We start from the raw sequence: 18,053 nt of genomic DNA on the forward strand, positions 1-18,053 counted from the left end.
GCGGCTCACCACAACCTCCACCTCCCAGGTTCAAGCAATTCTCCTGCCTTAGCCTCCTGAGTAGCTGGGATTATAGGTGCCCGCCACCACACCCAACTAATTTTTGTATTTTTAGTAGTGATGGGGTTTCACCATGTTGGCCAGGCTGGTCTTGAACTCCTCACCTCAGGTGATCCTCTCGCCTTGGCCTCCCAAAGTGCTGGGATTATAGGTGTGGGCCACTGTGTCGGGCCTGCGCATCCTTTCTATAGTGTCTACGCTGTGTGTAAGATATAAGACCCTTTTTTACAACTAATAAGCTTTTATGATGTAAAGTGGTTTCACATGAAGAATTCTTTTTTCTTTTTTTCAAACAAATGAGGCCTACATGTGATTTGCTTTACATAGTGAGCTTAACGCTGCTCTAGACATCAGAGATAACGAGGTTAATAAGACAGATAAGATCCTACTTATAATTTCTTCACATAAGGCACAGCCCTGGCTTAGGTTCCGACCCAGTGAGATCACCTACATCACACTAAGTGTGAAGAACTAGTGGTATCTTTTAATAATCCTGTGCTCCTTTGTACTTTTGCAGTGATGTATATCTCTCTTCAAGAGACAGACAAATACTTGATTGGCATTTTGCAAATCTTGAATTTGCTAATGCCACACCTCTCTCAACTCTCTCCCTTAAACACTGGGATCAGGTAAATAAATCTCTTTTATTGTTTATTTTATTGCACATGTCTTTGAGAGGGATTGTAAGAAAAACACTTAATTTTGTGTGTTTTTAAACAGCTTTAGTAAGAGATATCATTTACATACGGTGAAATTCACCTATTTTAAGTGAACAGTTTATTGATTTGCCAGACTTCATCATAAGCCCCCACACAAACAGGATATAGAACATCTCCATCATCCTGAAAAGTTTTCTCCTGCCCCTTTGTAGTTAATCTCCCATGCTCTGGCTCCTGGCCCTGGACAACCACTGATTTGCTTGTTATCACTACAATTTTGTTTATTCTACAGTTTCATATAAAGTGAATCATACAGTACATAGCTTTTTGTGTGTGATGTATTTCATGTAGTATAGTTGTTGAGATGTGCATGAAGTTTTGAGATTCATCTTTTTTTGCTTATATCAGTAGTTTGTTCCTTTTTGTTATTTAGTAGAATTCATTGGTGCCTTGATAGGCATTTGGATTGTTTCCCTTTTGTGACTGCTAATGAATGAGGTTGCTTAAGAATGTTCATGTCTTCCTCTTGAGTAAATATGAGTGGAATTGCTGGATACTGTGGAAAGTAGATTTTTAACTTTATAAATCAGCTTCCAAACTGTTTTCCAAATTGCCTTCCCACCAGCAATGTATGAAAATTCCATTTGCTCCAAATCCTCACCAATCTTGGTAATGCCAGTTTCAAAAATGTCAGCCATTCTAATAGGTATAGTAGTATTTGCATTTCCCTGATGACTAGTGATGTAGAGCATCTCTTCCTGTGCTTATGAGCCATTCATGTGTCATCTTTGAATAAATGTCTGCTCAGATCTTTTGCCTATTAAAGTCTGTCTTCTTGTTGAGTTTGAAGTTTATTATGTTCTTTAAATTCTAGGCAGAAGTCCTTTGTCAGATTTATGTTTTGCAACTATTTTCTTCTCATCCGTGGCTTGCCTTTAATTTTCTAAATCTGTCTCAAAGAGTAAAAGTTTTTACTTGAATTTCTTCTTTTATATGAGACAAGGTCTTGCTTTGTTGCCCAGGTGGGAGTGGCATGTTCATGGCTCCCTTGCAGCCTTGACTGCATGGGCTCAAGTGATCCTCCCAAGTAGCTGGGACTATAGGCATGTGCCACCATACCTGGCCAATGTTTTTAAATTTTTAGTAGAGACAAAGTCTCCCCACATTGCCCAGGCTGGTCTTGAACTCCTGGGCTCAAGTGAGCCTCCTGCCTTGGACTCCCTGTCCTATTTTTAAACTTTTTATTTTAAACCTTGTTCTTTTTGTATCCTGAAAAAAATCTTTGTCTTACCTGAAGTCACAAAGATTTTATCCTGTTTTCTTCCAGAAATTGTATAGGTTTAGCTCTGCAATCCATTTTGAGTTAATTTTTGTGTATAGTGAAAGCTAAGTGAAGGGTTCGTGTTCTTTCATGTAGCTATGTAATTATTCCAGCACCATCCTTTTCTTCATTTGTCTTGGCACCTTTGTTGAAAATTAATTGGCCATGTAAGCATGAGTATTTAAGGTTGCTCTTTTCTGTTAATTTATCTGTCTATCCATATGTCACTATCACGCTGTCTTGTAAGTTCTCCAAGTTTGTTCATTTTTGAAATTGTTTTGGCTATTTTAAGGTTTTACGTCTTTCCATAACAATTTTAGAATCAACTTGTCAGTTTCTATAAAAATTACCTTCTGGGATTTTGATTAGGAGTGCATTAAATTTCTAGATTAATTTAGGGTGAATTGCCATCTTAATATTGAGTATTCTTATCCTTAAACACAGTATACTTCTCCAAAAATGCGTTTTCATTTATGTCAGTGACGTTTATAGTTCTCAGTGGGCAGGGCTTTACCATCTTTTCTTAAATTTCAGTGTGATTTACTCTTCAAGTGAGAAGTCACAGAGCTTCTTGGACCAATCTCTAAATCTGATACTTTGGCCCGACTTAAGACTGTATAGGCCAGGTACAGTGGCTCACTCCTGTAAACCCAACACTTGGGGAGTCCAAGCCGGGCAGATCAGTTGAGGTCAGGAGTTCGAGACCAGCTTGGCCAACATGGTGAAACTCTCCCTATCTCAACTATAAATACAAAATTTAGCCGGGTATGATGGCACACACCTGTAATCCCAGCTACTTGGGAGGCTGAGGCATGAGAATCACTTGAACTTGGAAGGTGGAGGCTGCAGTGAGTGGAGATTGCACCATTGCACTCCAGCCTGGGCAACAGGGCAAGACTCCATCTTCCCCCCCCAGCCCCCAAAAAACTGTATAGAAGTAAATTATTATATTTTTACTTATATATTTTAATTTACATTATACATTTTCCTAATAAAAATTATTTTGACAGGCAGGGCATGGTGGCTCATGCCTATAATCCCAGCACTTTGGGAGGCCAAGGTGGGTAGATCACCTGAGGTCAGGAGTTTGAGACCAGCCTGGCCAACATGGTGAAATCCCACCTCTACCCAGAATACCAAATTAGCTGGGCATGGTGGCTCATGCCTGTAGTCCCAGCGACTTGAGAGACTGAGGCAGGAGAAGCACTTGAAACCGCGAAGTAGAGATTGCAATGAGCCGAGATCATGCCACTACACTCCAGCCTGAGCAACAAGAGTGAAACTTCATCTCAAAAAAAAAAAAATTTTTTTTGACTTCCTAATCTTCTGATTAGAAACTGCTTTTTTTAGTATTTGAAGAGTTGGACTTGTTAGAGGTAACGTCTTGCAGAACTACTAGTTCCTTTATGGTTTTTCATGTAAATACTAAATTAGGCCCTTCTAGTCATTGATTTATCATTTGATATTTCAAAATGTGTCATTTGTAATAGTATTAAATTTTAAATGAGTGATTTCAACTGAAGTAGAGTGTTGCTGCTAGCCCAGTATTTGGATCTAATTTCCCCAAGAATTTCATGAAATTAGAAATCCTTACTAGCTTACAAAAAAAACGTTATATAGAAAATTTTCAGTAAATTCAAAGAAATAAGATCATTTTGGGGATTTGTAAATTGCAGGTCAAATCTTGACTTTTTCACTGCATGGACTCTGTTGGGCCACTCTTTATGATCCTAGATTACCTTCATCTGGTTTGACTGACTTAGTTTTGGAATTCTTCCTCAATTTTTTAAAACTTGTAAATTTAAAAAATAAAAACTGATTTTGCTCTCGGGTAACAAAATGTAATCAAGACTGTGACCCTGATATCCTTCAAGTCTGTAATATATTCAAAAGCCAGATGAATAAACTTGAATGATGTCTAATCACCTGAATTTCCTGGATCATCAATTCCCCCTACCACCTCCCTACCCTAACCACCATAGAAGATCAGGACTTGGTGGTATTGGACTGGGATGATAAATACTATCCAGGGAAGGCCAGGTGCGGTGGCTCACACCTGTAATCCCAGCACTTTAGGAGGCTGAGGTGGGTGGATCAGGAGTTTGAGACCAGCCTGGCCAACATGGTGAAATCCTGTCTGTACTAAAAATACAAAAATTAGTTGAGTGGTGGGCGTGCCTGTTATCCCAGCAGCTACTTGGGAGGCTGAGGCAGGAGAATCACTTGAACCTAGGAGTCGGAGGTTGCAGTGAGCCAAGATCGGCACCACTGCACTCCAGCCTGGATGACAAAGCAAGACTCTGTCTCATATATATATATATATATATATATATATATATATATATATATATGAAAGAAAGAAAATAGAGAGAGTGTTGTGTGGGTGTGTTTAGAGACATTTTGGTGTTTTCTCTTTTTCCTTCAGTTTCCTTTGATAACTTGTTGAATAATGAGTGATTTGTTCTTTAGTTTGCCTTAAAATATTGACTATTTCCGGGCCGGGCGCGGTGGCTCAAGCCTGTAATCCCAGCACTTTGGGAGGCCGAGGCGGGTGGATCACGAGGTCAAGAGATCGAGACCATCCTGGTCAACACGGTGAAACTCCGTCTCTACTAAAAATACAAAAAATTAGCTGGGCATGGTGGCGCGTGCCTGTAATCCCAGCTACTCAGGAGGCTGAGGCAGGAGAATTGCCTGAACCCAGGAGGTGGAGGTTGCGGTGAGCCGAGATCGCGCCATTGCACTCCAGCCTGGGTAACAAGAGCGAAACTCCGTCCCAAAAAAAAAAAAAAAAAACAATTGACTATTTCCACAAGCTTGTGTTTGTTGTACAGAGCTAGGTGTAGATGATACAGATTAAGAAAAGGTTGGAAGTATGTTCTTTTCTCTCCTTTCTAGGATGATGACTTTGAGTTCACTGGCAGCCACCTGACGGTGAGGAATGGCTACTCATGTGTGCCTGTGGCTTTAGCAGAAGGCCTAGACATTAAACTGAATACAGCAGTGCGACAGGTTCGCTACACGGCTTCAGGTACGTCACTGCTTTCCAGAATGTAAGATAGAACTCTCCTGAAACAGGACTGATCTTTTGTTAGGTATCACCTAGTAGGTACATTCCCTGATAGTGTGTTTAAACTATGACACTGTAGGTAAAAATTGGCATTTACAGACGATCAAACCTATGGAGTCTTTGGTGGTTCTAACCCTATCATTTTATAAAACAGGAAATTGAAGCAAGTTTTAGAGTTTCCAATTTGTCATGAACCAGTTGGATATTAGCATCTCTAATCAGAATATCTGAAATCTACAATGCTGCAGTGAGCATTTCCTTTGAGCACCATGTCAGAGCTCAAAAAGTTTTCAGTTTTGGTGAGCCAGTGAGTTTGCATCTAATTTTGCTCAGTACATTTAAAATACCAGGATTTTGGCCCCTGGGCTCCAGTAGGATCCGCCCCTTATATTTCACCACCCACATCTTGGTCTTCGGATTCATTTTGGCCTTTTCTATTCAGCTGGGCTAATTCGCTTAGGTATGGTTCCTAGTTCTGGAGCAGTCCTGCTAATAAGTTGACTTCAGAGATGGAGTTTCCCTGTGCTTGCTATCGGGATAGGCTCAATGCTCATTATTATTGCTGGTTTCAGACTACATTTAAGGTAAAGTGCAGAGCACTGTTGCATTTTGAACTCCTTAAGATAGCTAGTCACCTCCCTCTCCGAGAACCATGTGTGACTGTGTAAGCATGAGAAATGGAGACACAGCCATCAATCTTCCCTGTGTGGCCCCTTTCCTTAGAGTTGCTGAGATCACCACAGATGTTTTTTTTCTAAGAACTGGTGAAACAGTTTTCCATTTAATTTTCCCATCAGAGGCAGCTTCTAGGTGACAGTGCTGAGATCTGTAGCCTTGAGCCTTTTGCAGGCAGACGGAGAACAGTGAGATGATCTTTGTGCCATTTTTCCCTAGTTCTGCAGCCACAGAAAATTAGCATGTACTGAGCTTTCATATTTATTTTGATATATATAATATAATATAAATGGAGGAAAACAAATGAGGAAAATTATGTTAACATAATTTCAGTACCCTTCCTGAGGTCAGCTTTGAGCTTATTTCTATTTTGACAGACTGAGGATCACTGCATTCTCAGGTGCAGCATGCTTCACAGTTTGAGGCTGTCTCCCCTAGATCTGCATCATGGTCTTCTGGTAGCATTCTTCTACTGGTCAATAGTGAGCAGCTAACCACAGTCAGAAGACATTGGTTCTATTGGGATGAGCATTTTACTCTTTATTTTTAATCTAAATGTACTTAACTTGAATCAAGTGGTAAGGTGCTTTCGTTAGTCTAGATCACCAATATATTGGGAGGGTAGTGTGGGGGTGACAATCGAGGACTCTGAAGTTGACTACGAGAGTTTGAATTCTGCCAATTACCTGTGTGGCCTTAGATGAGTTACTTCACCTCTACCTCCGTTTTCTTACGTGAAACATGATGGTAATGAAAATAGAAAGATGAGAATTGAGAGATGGATGTCCAGGTGTTGTGCACTAAATGTTCAATATTCATCACCACTCGTCTTTTCCCACCCACCTCTCCAGGATGTGAAGTGATAGCTGTGAATACCCGCTCCACGAGTCAAACCTTTATTTATAAATGCGATGCAGTTCTCTGTACCCTTCCCCTGGGTGTGCTGAAGCAGCAGCCACCAGCTGTTCAGTTTGTGCCACCTCTTCCTGAGTGGAAAACATCTGCAGTCCAAAGGATGGGATTTGGCAACCTTAACAAGGTAACTTGCCCGAGGCACTTGTGTATCCGATTTGTAGACAGAAGTATCAATCTTAGTTGTTTACTTGGTGAGGAGGGGGCCTTGCATTTTTGGACGTTTGGCTATATTCTCAACTGTGACATCAGGGCTGAGGAGTTGCTGTTGTTCTCTTCAGTGCCTAAGTCTATCATCAAGTGTCTGTTCATATGGACTTAGTCTTATGGGGCCATTTCACAAACTCAGGCCTATAAACAGGGGGGTGTAAATGTCATCCTAAATAATTTATAATAAGCATTTCTGGGCTTATTTTGAAAGCAGATTAGAAGAGACTTTGAAGAAGTCGAGGCCCAGCTCTGTTGAAGCCAGTATTATCTGGCCCCTGTCACTAGCTCATGTGCTTCTTTCTTATGGCAGGTGGTGTTGTGTTTTGACCGGGTGTTCTGGGATCCAAGTGTCAATTTGTTTGGGCATGTCGGCAGTACGACTGCCAGCAGGGGTGAGCTCTTCCTCTTCTGGAATCTCTATAAAGGTAAATGCCTTCTAATTTTAATCTTTTCCATATCCTTATAGGAATATAGAATTTGAGTTACTTCAGGTTTTCTCAATATATGTGCCTTCTCTTTTTAATTAACAAACAATTCCAAAAATATCTTCTAGGTACTGGAGTATGAAAAAAAAGTACCTGTCTTCAGGGAACTCGGAACTTAGTGGGGACACAGTAAGGGGGGGAAGCAGCCTTAGAACAGGGCACTAGGTACAGTGACTGGCTGAACACCCAGGTTACTGGAGGTTCACTCAGACTGGAGGGACAGGCCCAGGGAGGCTTCCGACCAGGGGAAGCTTGCATTCCTCATTCTCAGGCTGACTTGCCCCTGATTCTTGGATTACTTCCCTTAGAATGTACTTATCAAATTCCTACCTCCTGTTCAGTTATTTTCTTCTGTAATTGGACTTAACTCTATGTAGACTTAAAAAAAGTATGTTTGTACCCCACCTCATTCCAAGAGAAGGCTATAAAAACAATAAGGCCTCATCAGTGCGGACACGTCGGCTAACTGGCTTGCCTCCCACCCCCAGTTCTTTCCATTACTCCTCATGGCCCAATGGTGAATGGTCTTTCACACCCCAGGGCCTCCAGCTTCACAGAGGGGCACCCAATTCCCTGAGCACCTTGCTTTCTGACAACAGCAGCGTGTCTTTTCCCTTCCCCACCCAGGCTGTCAAGTCCTGTCAGTGCCAGCCTTACAGTCTCTTGCAAACCTATTTACTTTTACTGCCTACCTCCCGGTCCAAGCCATTCTTACCTGTTTCCTGGATGGTTACCAGTATCTTCTACTGATATTCCTGCTTCTTTTAGTGGCCTTATGCTGCTGAAAGAAAATGTTCAAACTCCTTATCTTGGCCTATGCTGAGGTTCTTCGTTACCTAGCTCATCTCTACTTTGTCCATCCCCGGGTTCCAGGCACATTCGCCTGTTCTCACATCCTGGAGGGTACCATGCTGTTTCCTGCTTTAGGGCCTCTGCATGTACTGTGGTCTAGACCTGGGTGGGGGCTGCTTCTCCCCCGACTCCCACCCCCTCGGCCCCCCTTCCTTCCTAACCTGTCTTACTCTTCTCAGTGTACAGATCTTGACCTAAATGTATTTCAAAGACTTCCACGACACACACATCCCCACTGCAAAAATCCCTGTATTTAATTTTTTTTATTCTTTTCCGTGTAGCCTATGTTTTTCTTCATAACTTCTATCACAGTTAATAATCATCTGTGTAATTTTGTATCTGTTGCTCTGTTGGAGTATATAGTTTATCTTTTTTAACCCCCTCTTCTAGGACTGTGCCTATCATGTAAGTCTGCTGCATAAATACTCACCAGATGGGTGACTGAAGACAGGCCTGGGATGGCTAAAAGGAATGTAGCCATTGTCATGGAGCTATCTGAGGTAGTCAGGGTTAAGAATTCTGTGCCAAAACAAAGGGATGCTTAATAATTCCCTTTTATTAGCAAGGTCTAAAATTATATCTTCATAACTGCTGTATTTTGCCAAGTTAGAAGCAGTGAGGTGCCTGTGTGTCTTACTTCACTCTCTAGTCTGCCAGCTCCTATTGGCCAGTTTCTGGCAACAAGAGTTCTGTACACTGTTTCAGAAACATAACTTGTCTCTCCGCATTTGAGTGGTGCTGCATGTGCCTCATCATCAGATTTCAGAGCCCCAGGAATAAGGTGAGGCCTCATAAGGAAGTTTTTGAGGAAAAGTCTGTAGGAAAACACTAGAATTATCCTTTCTGTTTCCCCAGCTCCAATACTGTTGGCACTAGTGGCAGGAGAAGCTGCTGGTATCATGGAAAATATAAGTGATGATGTGATTGTTGGCCGATGCCTGGCCATTCTCAAAGGGATTTTTGGAAGCAGTGCAGTACCCCAGGTAAGTAGGTGGATGGGGCAGATGTATTTGCAGCGTCCTCTTGGAAGCTTGAATTAAGGTACGCGCTTTTACATGAATATTAATGTTTGGAGTTCATGGCCTAAGCATGGGGTTCAGAAAACCCCCCAGAACAAGAGCTGGGGAATCTGAAGGCTGTTAGCTGCCTTTCTCCTCTGGCTTTAGAGTCACACCGTACCCCTGCCATTTTAGACAAAATGCCGAACTCCAGTGAGTATCTCAAGGAAGCCTTCAACCTCTTGGTACTTTTTCCTGTTCTTAGGCCCTTTGAAATACTTCAACCCCTTGGGATTCGTTTGAAGGGAAGCATATTAATGCTTCATGTGAATTTATAAAAGAGAATAAAAGTCAAGCCCTATGTAGTAGACTGGATTCATAGACAGGAAGGCAACACGGAGGTGTCCTTGGTATCCGAAGTCCTTGTGTCCATGTCTTATTTTAAAGCAGAGCGTTCATCACTTGATCACTTGGCTCTCACATCTGTCACCTCTTTCTCTCACTTGTATCCCCACCCACCATTGCCTTTCCGCTTCTCAAGGAATGATTTGTCCTTGGTGTCTCATAATGACTTTTGCTCCTGGTCTTTCTTTTAGCCCAAAGAAACTGTGGTGTCCCGTTGGCGTGCTGATCCTTGGGCCCGAGGCTCTTACTCCTATGTTGCTGCAGGATCATCTGGAAATGACTATGATTTAATGGCTCAGCCAATCACTCCTGGCCCCTCAATTCCAGGCGCCCCACAGGTGAGAAACTAGCAAACTGTCTGGGCCTATTTGGGAAGAGGCCAGGATCTCATGATGTCATTGATTTTTTTTTCCAGATTTTAGTCGTTCTGTCTTCGGACCTTTTCAGATATCCAAGAACAGAGTTAAAAGGGGGGCAGCATTTCTGATTTCCCATAATTTGGTGTTTTAAATCTAGGCAGTCTACATTCAAAATGGAGGAGTCCAGAGTAGAAATCAGTAACATTTTTCCTTATTTAGGTTTTCCCCCTAAAAAACAAAACCATTTTCAATTTGCACTTCCATTTGTAATGGCTCATAGGATTGTTGCAAGGTCTCAATTACCAGGGGCTTCCAGGGTGTTCCTGAGAAACAACCCTGGGTCCTTATCTAGACCCTTATGCCAGACCCCAGTCCAAAGAGCAGTAAGAGTTCTTCAGTGTCATAGCTCAGACCTGCTTTGAGCTGCGAGGCTGAAGTGTCCCTGATCACCAAATGTCCTGTGCTTCAGGGTAGCAAGGCTTCTTCCCAGAAGGTACTGTTATACATGAGGGAAGGGAGCTCTAGAATTGGCTGTTAGTAACTGATAAGAACACATGTTAATAAGCTTCACTTTAGGACTCAGGCTAGGTGTAGTTTATTGTCCCATTTCTACTTGTCAGTTCTGGGAAAATGCCTACCAATGGGGACACTATTGGATAGAATGATGAATAGTAATTGGGGGATCAGCCTTTAAAGGTCAATAGGAATTCAGCACTTTTAAGTACAAGAATAAAGGGGTATGTGCAACTTGCCAATTTTCTTTTTCCTCTAAATCTCCTAAATTCCCCAATTTTCTCTTTCCCCTAAAATAGCCGATTCCACGACTCTTCTTTGCGGGAGAACATACGATCCGTAACTACCCAGCCACAGTGCATGGTGCTCTCCTGAGTGGGCTGAGAGAAGCAGGAAGAATTGCGGACCAGTTTTTGGGGGCCATGTATACGCTGCCTCGCCAGGCCACACCAGGTGTGCCTGCACAGCAGTCCCCAAGCATGTGAGACAGATACCTTCTAAGGGAAGAGACCCATGTGCTTGTCTTACACTGTATAAGCAAGGCTCTTCTAGCAATACTAGGTCCCACGGAGAACCGCCCACTCTGTTATCTGGGCTCCTGATTGGCTGTTGGCGCTCCTGATTTGACAAAGGAGCTTGCCTCCTTTGAATGACCTAGAGCACAGGGAGGAACTTGTCCATTAGCTTGGAATTGTGTTCATCATAAAGACTGAGGCAAGCAAGTGCTGTGAAATAACATCTTAGTCCCTTGGTTTGTTGTTTTTTTTTTTATATTTGGAGAATAAAACTTCATATAAAATTAACCCTCTGTTCCTTTGGGTTGGAGTTACATACAAGATGGGGGTATTACTCCTTTGGAAATGCCAATTTTATCCTATGGCAATAGTAATACATATGTTTTCTCCACATTTAAATAAGGAGGATGTTTATATAAAAAGAAAAATGGTTTGATCAGGTCAGAAGATGGGATGGTCCTGTAGAAGCAGTGGACTTTCTGGTCAGTGGACTAGACTTCCCCATGTTGGGTAGGGTGCCAAGAACATAGTTATTAGGAAACCTGATGCACTTTCAAGATAAAACACAAGAGCTGAAACAAAGTTTGGGCCTTTGGGAGACCAGTCTGCCTTTATTCCTGATTTCCTCCATGGGTATGTGCTAACTTCCCAATTCTGCTAAAGGTGGTGGTATACATTTTGGGAAGTACTACATATGATGATCAAGGGCTTAGGCAACTTAGGTGGTTTAACAAATTGCCACAAACTTAGTGGCTTTTTAAAAAACAGAAATCTGGCAGCTGGGTGCAGTGGTTCACGCCTGTAATCCCAGCACTTTGGGAGGCTGAGGTGGGTGGATCATGAGGTCAAGAGATTGAGACCATCCTGGCCAACATGGTGAAACCCCGTCTCTACTAAAAATACAAAAATTAGCTGGACATGCTGGCACATGGCTATAGTCCCAGCTACTTGTGAGACTGAGGCAGGAGAATCGTTTGAATCTAGGAAGCAGAGGTTGCAGTCAGCCAAGATCGCACCACTACTCCAGCCTGGTGACAGAGTGAGACTCCATCTCAAAAAACAAAAGGCCGACGAAATCTGTTCTCCTAAAGTTCTGATGCCGTCTAAATGGGTCTGCAGGGCTGCATTCATTATGGAGGCTCTCAGAGAGGAATGATTTCATTTCCTTGCCCTCTTCAGCTTCTAGGGATGATGTTCCTTGGCTTGTGGCTCCTTCCTTCATCCTCAGAGCACATGCCTTCCAGTCTCTGCTTCCACCTCCATCATCACATTGCCTGTAGTCAAATCTTCCGTCTCCCTCTTAAAAGGTTACTTACTTACTGCCTGTGGTTGACTGCATTTAAGGGCCGCCTGGATCATCCAGGATGATCTCCCTCCTCCCAGAATCCTTACCTGCAAAGTCCCTTTTGCCATATAAGGTAAAAACATGTTACATGCCGTTCCTTCCCAGGGGCTCCTAACAGATAAAGTGTTACTACAAATGCATGTAATGTCCCTTAAACGCGGTTTTATTCTCAGTATGAGTTAAGGGATAATATATATATTGGTGGTCTGATTGGAAGATGAAAATGGAGGCTTTTTTCCCTTGTCTTAGAATTAGTGACAGTAATGGAAAGAACCCACACGCCAGGATCAGGGCAAGTGGAAGAACTGATGAAAAGGTGACACCTGCATTTGAATCTTCAGCTCTTCCATCAACGTTGTACCTCATGGGAATGAGCTAGGGTATCTAATCCAGGGTAGGTCTTTTATAACTCTAGCTGAGTTGTGTGGGTCCTATGCGTGTCCTTTTCCAAGCCTCACTGTTTCCAGTCCTTACGGTATGAGTAACTGGTTAGGTACAATTTTAAGTATCATACAACGAAATATACTAGAGCTGCGCCAATGCAGGGATGACATTAACAAATCTGGCATCACGGACTCAGAGTATATGGAAACGAGGGAGCTTTATTGGTTACATATTGTACTGCAGAGCCAACAGAGAGCATTAGAGCCAGAGGATACATGCAGACAGGCAGCTCCAACTAGACACATGCACCCAAGGAGCCCTGAGCCACTGCTCACGGCTTTGCCCTGGTTTCCAGCGACAGGTTCCGGCCTTCTTGGTCCCTTGCTTGGAGCAGGAATGTAGAAGCTGCTGCACCGAGACTCCAAGGGGCAGGGGTGAGACCAGGGCACCTGCCTGAGCGAGTAGGTGTGGACCAACAGACCGCCCCCCCCCAACAAAGGGGCCTATAATGCAATAACAGTTTGAGGGCTACCTTCTTAGCCCTCCCAATCTTTAAAATACAAAAAAATAGACTTTATTCTCTTAAAAATACATTCCATTCAGTATATGTTCTGAGCTGTGAAGCAGCAGGAAAATAGGGCCCCTTTCCTATGATCTTAGGTGTGAGGCTTTGAGGAGAACCCTGTTCCCCACTCGGGGTATTCAAAAAATCCCTAAAAGCAGCTCTTTCCAAAGCAATCTTGTCAGAGAAACAACAAAACCTCATAAGGTAGCCAGGGACCCAGTGTCTGGGTCCCTATTCCTTTATTGGGAAGTGGTAGCACTTGGCACTGACTCATCAAATATAAAGAACTAAAACTGCCCCAGGACAACAAGTCCAAGAACAGTATAGAACCCCTCGCATCCCTAACACTCCAATGAGAGGGGGTGATTTATGTGCAAGCTTGCCTGCAGCTGAGGGTGGGGTGGCATGCTTGACCCCACTGCAGATCCCTTTAACCCACACTGTGACTCTTTTTCATTGCCACCCAAAAGCAAAAAACAGCCACAGCTGCTTTATCCACCTGCAGCTTTCTCTGGTTTAGTATCAGAGTGGCAAAAAAAAAAAAAAAAGAAAAAAGAAAAAAGGCAGGTAGAAGAGATCACCTGCTGGCATTAAGCCAGCTCCACTTCTTCCAACCAAGCAGCTCTCCTGCCAGGTCCCCCGACTCACTAGGAACCCTCCAACCACCACATACATGCCAGTGAAATTTAAGAGCCAGCTGCAGAAGAAACTTGTCATAAAAGTGGGTTTGTTGACTGGGGCAGTGGGAATATTTGGCTTGATTAAACAACTATTCAACTACCAGGTCTCCCCTCTACTTGGAGGCTTCCTCCAGGACCCCTGATGATGAGGTCTGGGTCCAAACAGTCACACCTCAGTTGCTTTTCAGAAACATGCCTTCCAACTTTGGGATTTGAGAGCCAGCCTTGCCAGCCATTGGAAGCCCAGAGAAACTGAGCCTCCAGCTGTTACTTGCTATTACAATGTTATTTTCTGCAATGCTGAGGACATTTAAAAATAAAATCTATCTAGAAAGTATGCAGATTAAAGAAACAAAATATCCTGAAGTAACTATTACAATCAAATCCTATTGCACTCAGATTTCAAGATGGCAGCCCCAGCAAAAGGGCATCACAGCTGTCCCTCTTCCACAGAGCATTTTGAGTAGCAGCAGATGTTGGTGCTGCTGAAATGTGGAAAGATCCAGACTTTGGCACCAGGAGCTACAGCACCAGAATCCAGGGCTCCAACACCCAAAGACAAGAATTATTGGCGGGATCTTTTTAGGCATGGTTTAGCGCCCTTCTGTTTCCATCAGCAGAGAAGAGCCACAGACTTACTAGTTTCCTATAGCTTCAGTTGACCACCACAGAGTGATTTCCTTTGAACTCTCAAGGTTGCCAACCAGTGAAGGAGAATGGCAGGGAGGCTGCAAGTGAGAGATTGCAGCCTTGAGTGAGCTAGTTTCTGGCCAGTGAGCCAGGAGAAGCAGCAGGAAGAGATCTTGGAAACAGCATCTTGAGCATCAGAGGCTGGGACGTGGAGAGGAAAGGCAGGCCACATGACAATGCCTTTAGATTCCCGAAACTCTAGAAAACAGGAGTATGAGCAACAGATTCCTGTCCCTGAAAGTAAGGTAGGTGCTCCCCAAGCCTCCTCACTGCCAAATCTGATGCAGACATGAGCAGAATGAACACCAGTTCCCATGCTGAGTGGAAGCAGAGAAGATAAATTCCTCTGGAGGAAGTCTTGAGTCTTCCTCTTCCCAGGAAATTCATAGGAGATGCACAGGAACAGGAGATACACAGACTCGGGTACTTTCCATAACATGCAGACTCCTAGAAAGCCAGGAGACACCACGGGGCACTGGGCAAGGCTGATGCCACAAAGAGCCTCAGAGACCATCTGATCTAATCCCTTTACTTTGTAGACTGGGAAACAGACCCAGGGAGCTCCTCTGAGCTCATCCCCATGAGATTAAAACATGGGGAAACTAGAAAACAAGGCCCAGAAAAACAATGAAGGGCAGGAGGGAAGAACCCATGTGGATGATACCTTCCAAAAGCAGAAACCATTCCATACTATTATGGATAGTGAAAACAGGAGAACCTTAGAATACCAGATTTGGTGCCCTTAGAGATCATCCATTTCAAATAACTCATTTTACAGATAGGGAAACTGAGGCTCCAAGAAAACAATGACTCACCCAAGGTCACACAGCAAGGAAGTAAAGCCATGGGGAAAAAAATCCAGCTTACCAGACTACTAGTTTAATGTTCTCTCATTCTGAGGGCAATAGTATCTGCTTCATAAAGATAGCCTTTGAAAGGGGATCCCTTCTTTGTATTGAGAGAATGCTACAGAAAAAGCAGTGCCAAGAATATACTTTTCAACTTCCCCATTTGAATGGTATGAGGAACCTAACCAATTTATTTATGTGGCTTTCTGAAAGGTTTGCTGCATTTTGAACTATATAAACCTGAGGCCCTCAATGGGTATGCATGTATCAACTCTCCTCCAACGAAGTCATGATAGTCTACTTGCAGAAATCCCGGGCCCACTTGCGTAGGAATGCATCAGCGGGGTAAAGTGCGATGCCTCCTCCATGGGGGATGGAGGAGGAGGAACAGGAGGGAGTAGTCTTACAGTCCATCCCTCTCATGGAGCTATTGCTTGTGCAGTGACTAAAGGGGAGTCACTGTGGGTCTGCTTTCCCCCTTACTGGGCACTTCCTAGAAGGCAGAGTGTGCTGGGTCAGGCCTAGCTTAGTCTAGGGATTTTCTCAAGGTGGAAACGATGAAGTCAGCCTGAAGTCTCCACTGGAAAGAGAACAGGTGATGCCAGCAGCACTACTGGTGCTCAGGAAAGGAGATGCATGAGGCTTGCACCTCCAGGTGCCTTTGAAAGGTGAGCAGAGAGAGCCGGGGTTGGGGAGGGATGCTATCATTCCAATGGGTATCCGCATGGGTATCTGCATGCTCTGCCCCCAGGAAACTGGTCGGCCAGGGGGCCAGGCCAAACTTCACCCTAAAGGGTAGTCTCATAATCCTTTAGAGGCAGCACAGACCTCTTCTTTAAAAGTCTGAGGAAAAGAACTCCAAGGAGAAGGAAAAGGAAGCCCCCTAGGTGGTGCTGATGGCTGGTAAATCTTACTGAGTACTTGGGCCCATAGGGCAAATGAGGAGTAAGGTGGATATAGTGAGGAGACTGAGAAATCAGAACATTAACCACACAGACAGGGGCTGCCCTATGATCCAGAAACAAGCCACCAAGGAGCAGAGAAAAGCTTTTGATGGCTGCTGTGTGGTGGGGACTTTATCATCCCGTTTGGGGGCCAGAATGGTCCAACTACTTGGGGGGCAGGGACAAGGAAAAAGAGAGGACTCGTGCATTGGGGAAGGCAGGGCCTAGGTGACTGTCCAGCTTGTAATCTCTGATTCCCTCTGGCCAACTGGCAAAGATTACCTGAGCCACAGCCAGGCTCTACCACAGTTTCCCAGCCCAAGGCCTTGTGTCTTGCTTGGTTAACTGGCCTTAGATCCTCCATGGGGCAGGACAGTGGAAGAGCTGAGAAGCAGGAGCAGAGGGCAGACAACAGACAACCAGTTGGCTCAGTTCTCCTCAGCACAGGGCCTGGTTGGCCGTAATCGTTCCTCAGCCCGTACACGACCAGGCTCTGGCGGCCCCTGCTTCACAGGCAGTTCAGACGGGTCCAAGGAGTTGTGCAGTTGCTTGCAGACACTGAGTGTACAATCTTCCCCCTCTTCCTCCTGTGCCAATAAGTAACAAAAGTTTTTGAGCTGTGGAGGTCAGTAAAGTAAGGAACAAGATACCCTCACCTGCTACCCCAACGGGTCCTTTCCAACCTAGCCAAAGCAGATATAGCCCAGACAGGCCAAAAGGTAACTGCAAAGATATGCTTTTGCCTGAGTATGGGCCAATATGTAAGTTCCTTGGAAATCAGGTAGAACAGGAACTCCAAGCTGCTGGGAACAATCAGGGCAGACTAGGAGGAGGCTCACAACTGAACAGGAGCCTTATAGAGGACAGAGCCTGGAATAGGGGCATGGAACTGGTACCCCTAATGAGGGGCCATCGGTCTCTGAGTTCTGCACAGGCATGTAGGCTGCATGATTCTGGGGATGAGATCCATATCCTCGGTGGGGAGCAGGAGAGTATGCCGAAGAGAAGTCCAGGCAGCTCTCTTCCTCCTTCCCACATACAAACTACCAAAAAGCTCACATGCCTGTCTCTCATCCTTTATCTCTCCTCTTAAATGTCCAAAGCTTCAAGGGCCCAAACAGCTGTCTTTCTCTCTACTGCTAGAATTTTATCTTTTTTTTTCTTTTGAGACGGAGTCTCGCACTGTCACCCGGGCTGTAGTGCAGTGGCACGATGTCAGGTCAGTGAAACCTCCACCTCTTGCATTCAAGAGATTCTCTTGCTTCAGCCTCTGGAGTAGCTAGGATTACAGGCATGCGCCACCATGCCAGGCTAATTTTTTTTTTGAGATGGAGTCTTGCTCTATCGCTCACACTGGAGTGCAATGGCACAATCTCGGCTCCCACAACCTCTGCCTCCCGGGTTCAAGCGATTTTCCTGCCCTGCCTCAGCTTCCCAAGTAGCTGGGATTACAGGTATGTGCCACCTCACCCGACTAATTTTGTATTTTTAGTAGAGATGGGGTTTCACTATGGTGCCCAGGCTGGTCTCGAACTTCTGACCTCTATACACCTTGGCCTCCCA

The 18,053-nt window shown here is 44.2% G+C and overlaps 2 protein-coding genes across 7 annotated transcripts in view; one reads left to right on the plus strand and one right to left on the minus strand.

The window, feature by feature from the left end:
* KDM1A (lysine demethylase 1A) overlaps positions 1-18,053 on the plus strand; it is an 83,447-nt gene that overhangs the window by 56,610 nt on the left and 8,784 nt on the right. For 4 of the 5 annotated variants that reach the window (XM_032300748.1, XM_032300749.1, XM_032300751.1 and 1 more), the window contains 7 exons: positions 578-689; positions 4,939-5,071; positions 6,637-6,824; positions 7,218-7,332; positions 9,100-9,227; positions 9,839-9,985; positions 10,819-11,322. In XM_032300748.1, coding sequence (XP_032156639.1) covers positions 578-689; positions 4,939-5,071; positions 6,637-6,824; positions 7,218-7,332; positions 9,100-9,227; positions 9,839-9,985; positions 10,819-11,004 — 1,009 coding nt within the window. In that variant the 3' untranslated portion in view covers positions 11,005-11,322. Of the gene's footprint in view, positions 1-577; positions 690-4,938; positions 5,072-6,636; positions 6,825-7,217; positions 7,333-9,099; positions 9,228-9,838; positions 9,986-10,818; positions 11,323-18,053 lie in introns of those variants that run through there. The other variant, XM_032300753.1, reaches the window with a different exon arrangement.
* The window catches only part of LUZP1 (leucine zipper protein 1), an 83,229-nt gene continuing 78,137 nt past the window's right edge, over positions 12,962-18,053 (minus strand). For both annotated transcript variants that reach the window (XM_032300746.1, XM_032300747.1), the window contains one exon: positions 12,962-17,077. In XM_032300746.1, coding sequence (XP_032156637.1) covers positions 16,919-17,077 — 159 coding nt within the window. In that variant the 3' untranslated portion in view covers positions 12,962-16,918. The remainder of the gene's footprint in view (positions 17,078-18,053) is intronic.

Source organism: Sapajus apella, unplaced genomic scaffold (genome assembly GCF_009761245.1).
Source record: "Sapajus apella isolate SASKATOON/1434 unplaced genomic scaffold, GSC_monkey_1.0 scaffold43, whole genome shotgun sequence".
In the NCBI taxonomy this organism is placed as follows: domain Eukaryota; kingdom Metazoa; phylum Chordata; class Mammalia; order Primates; family Cebidae; genus Sapajus; species Sapajus apella.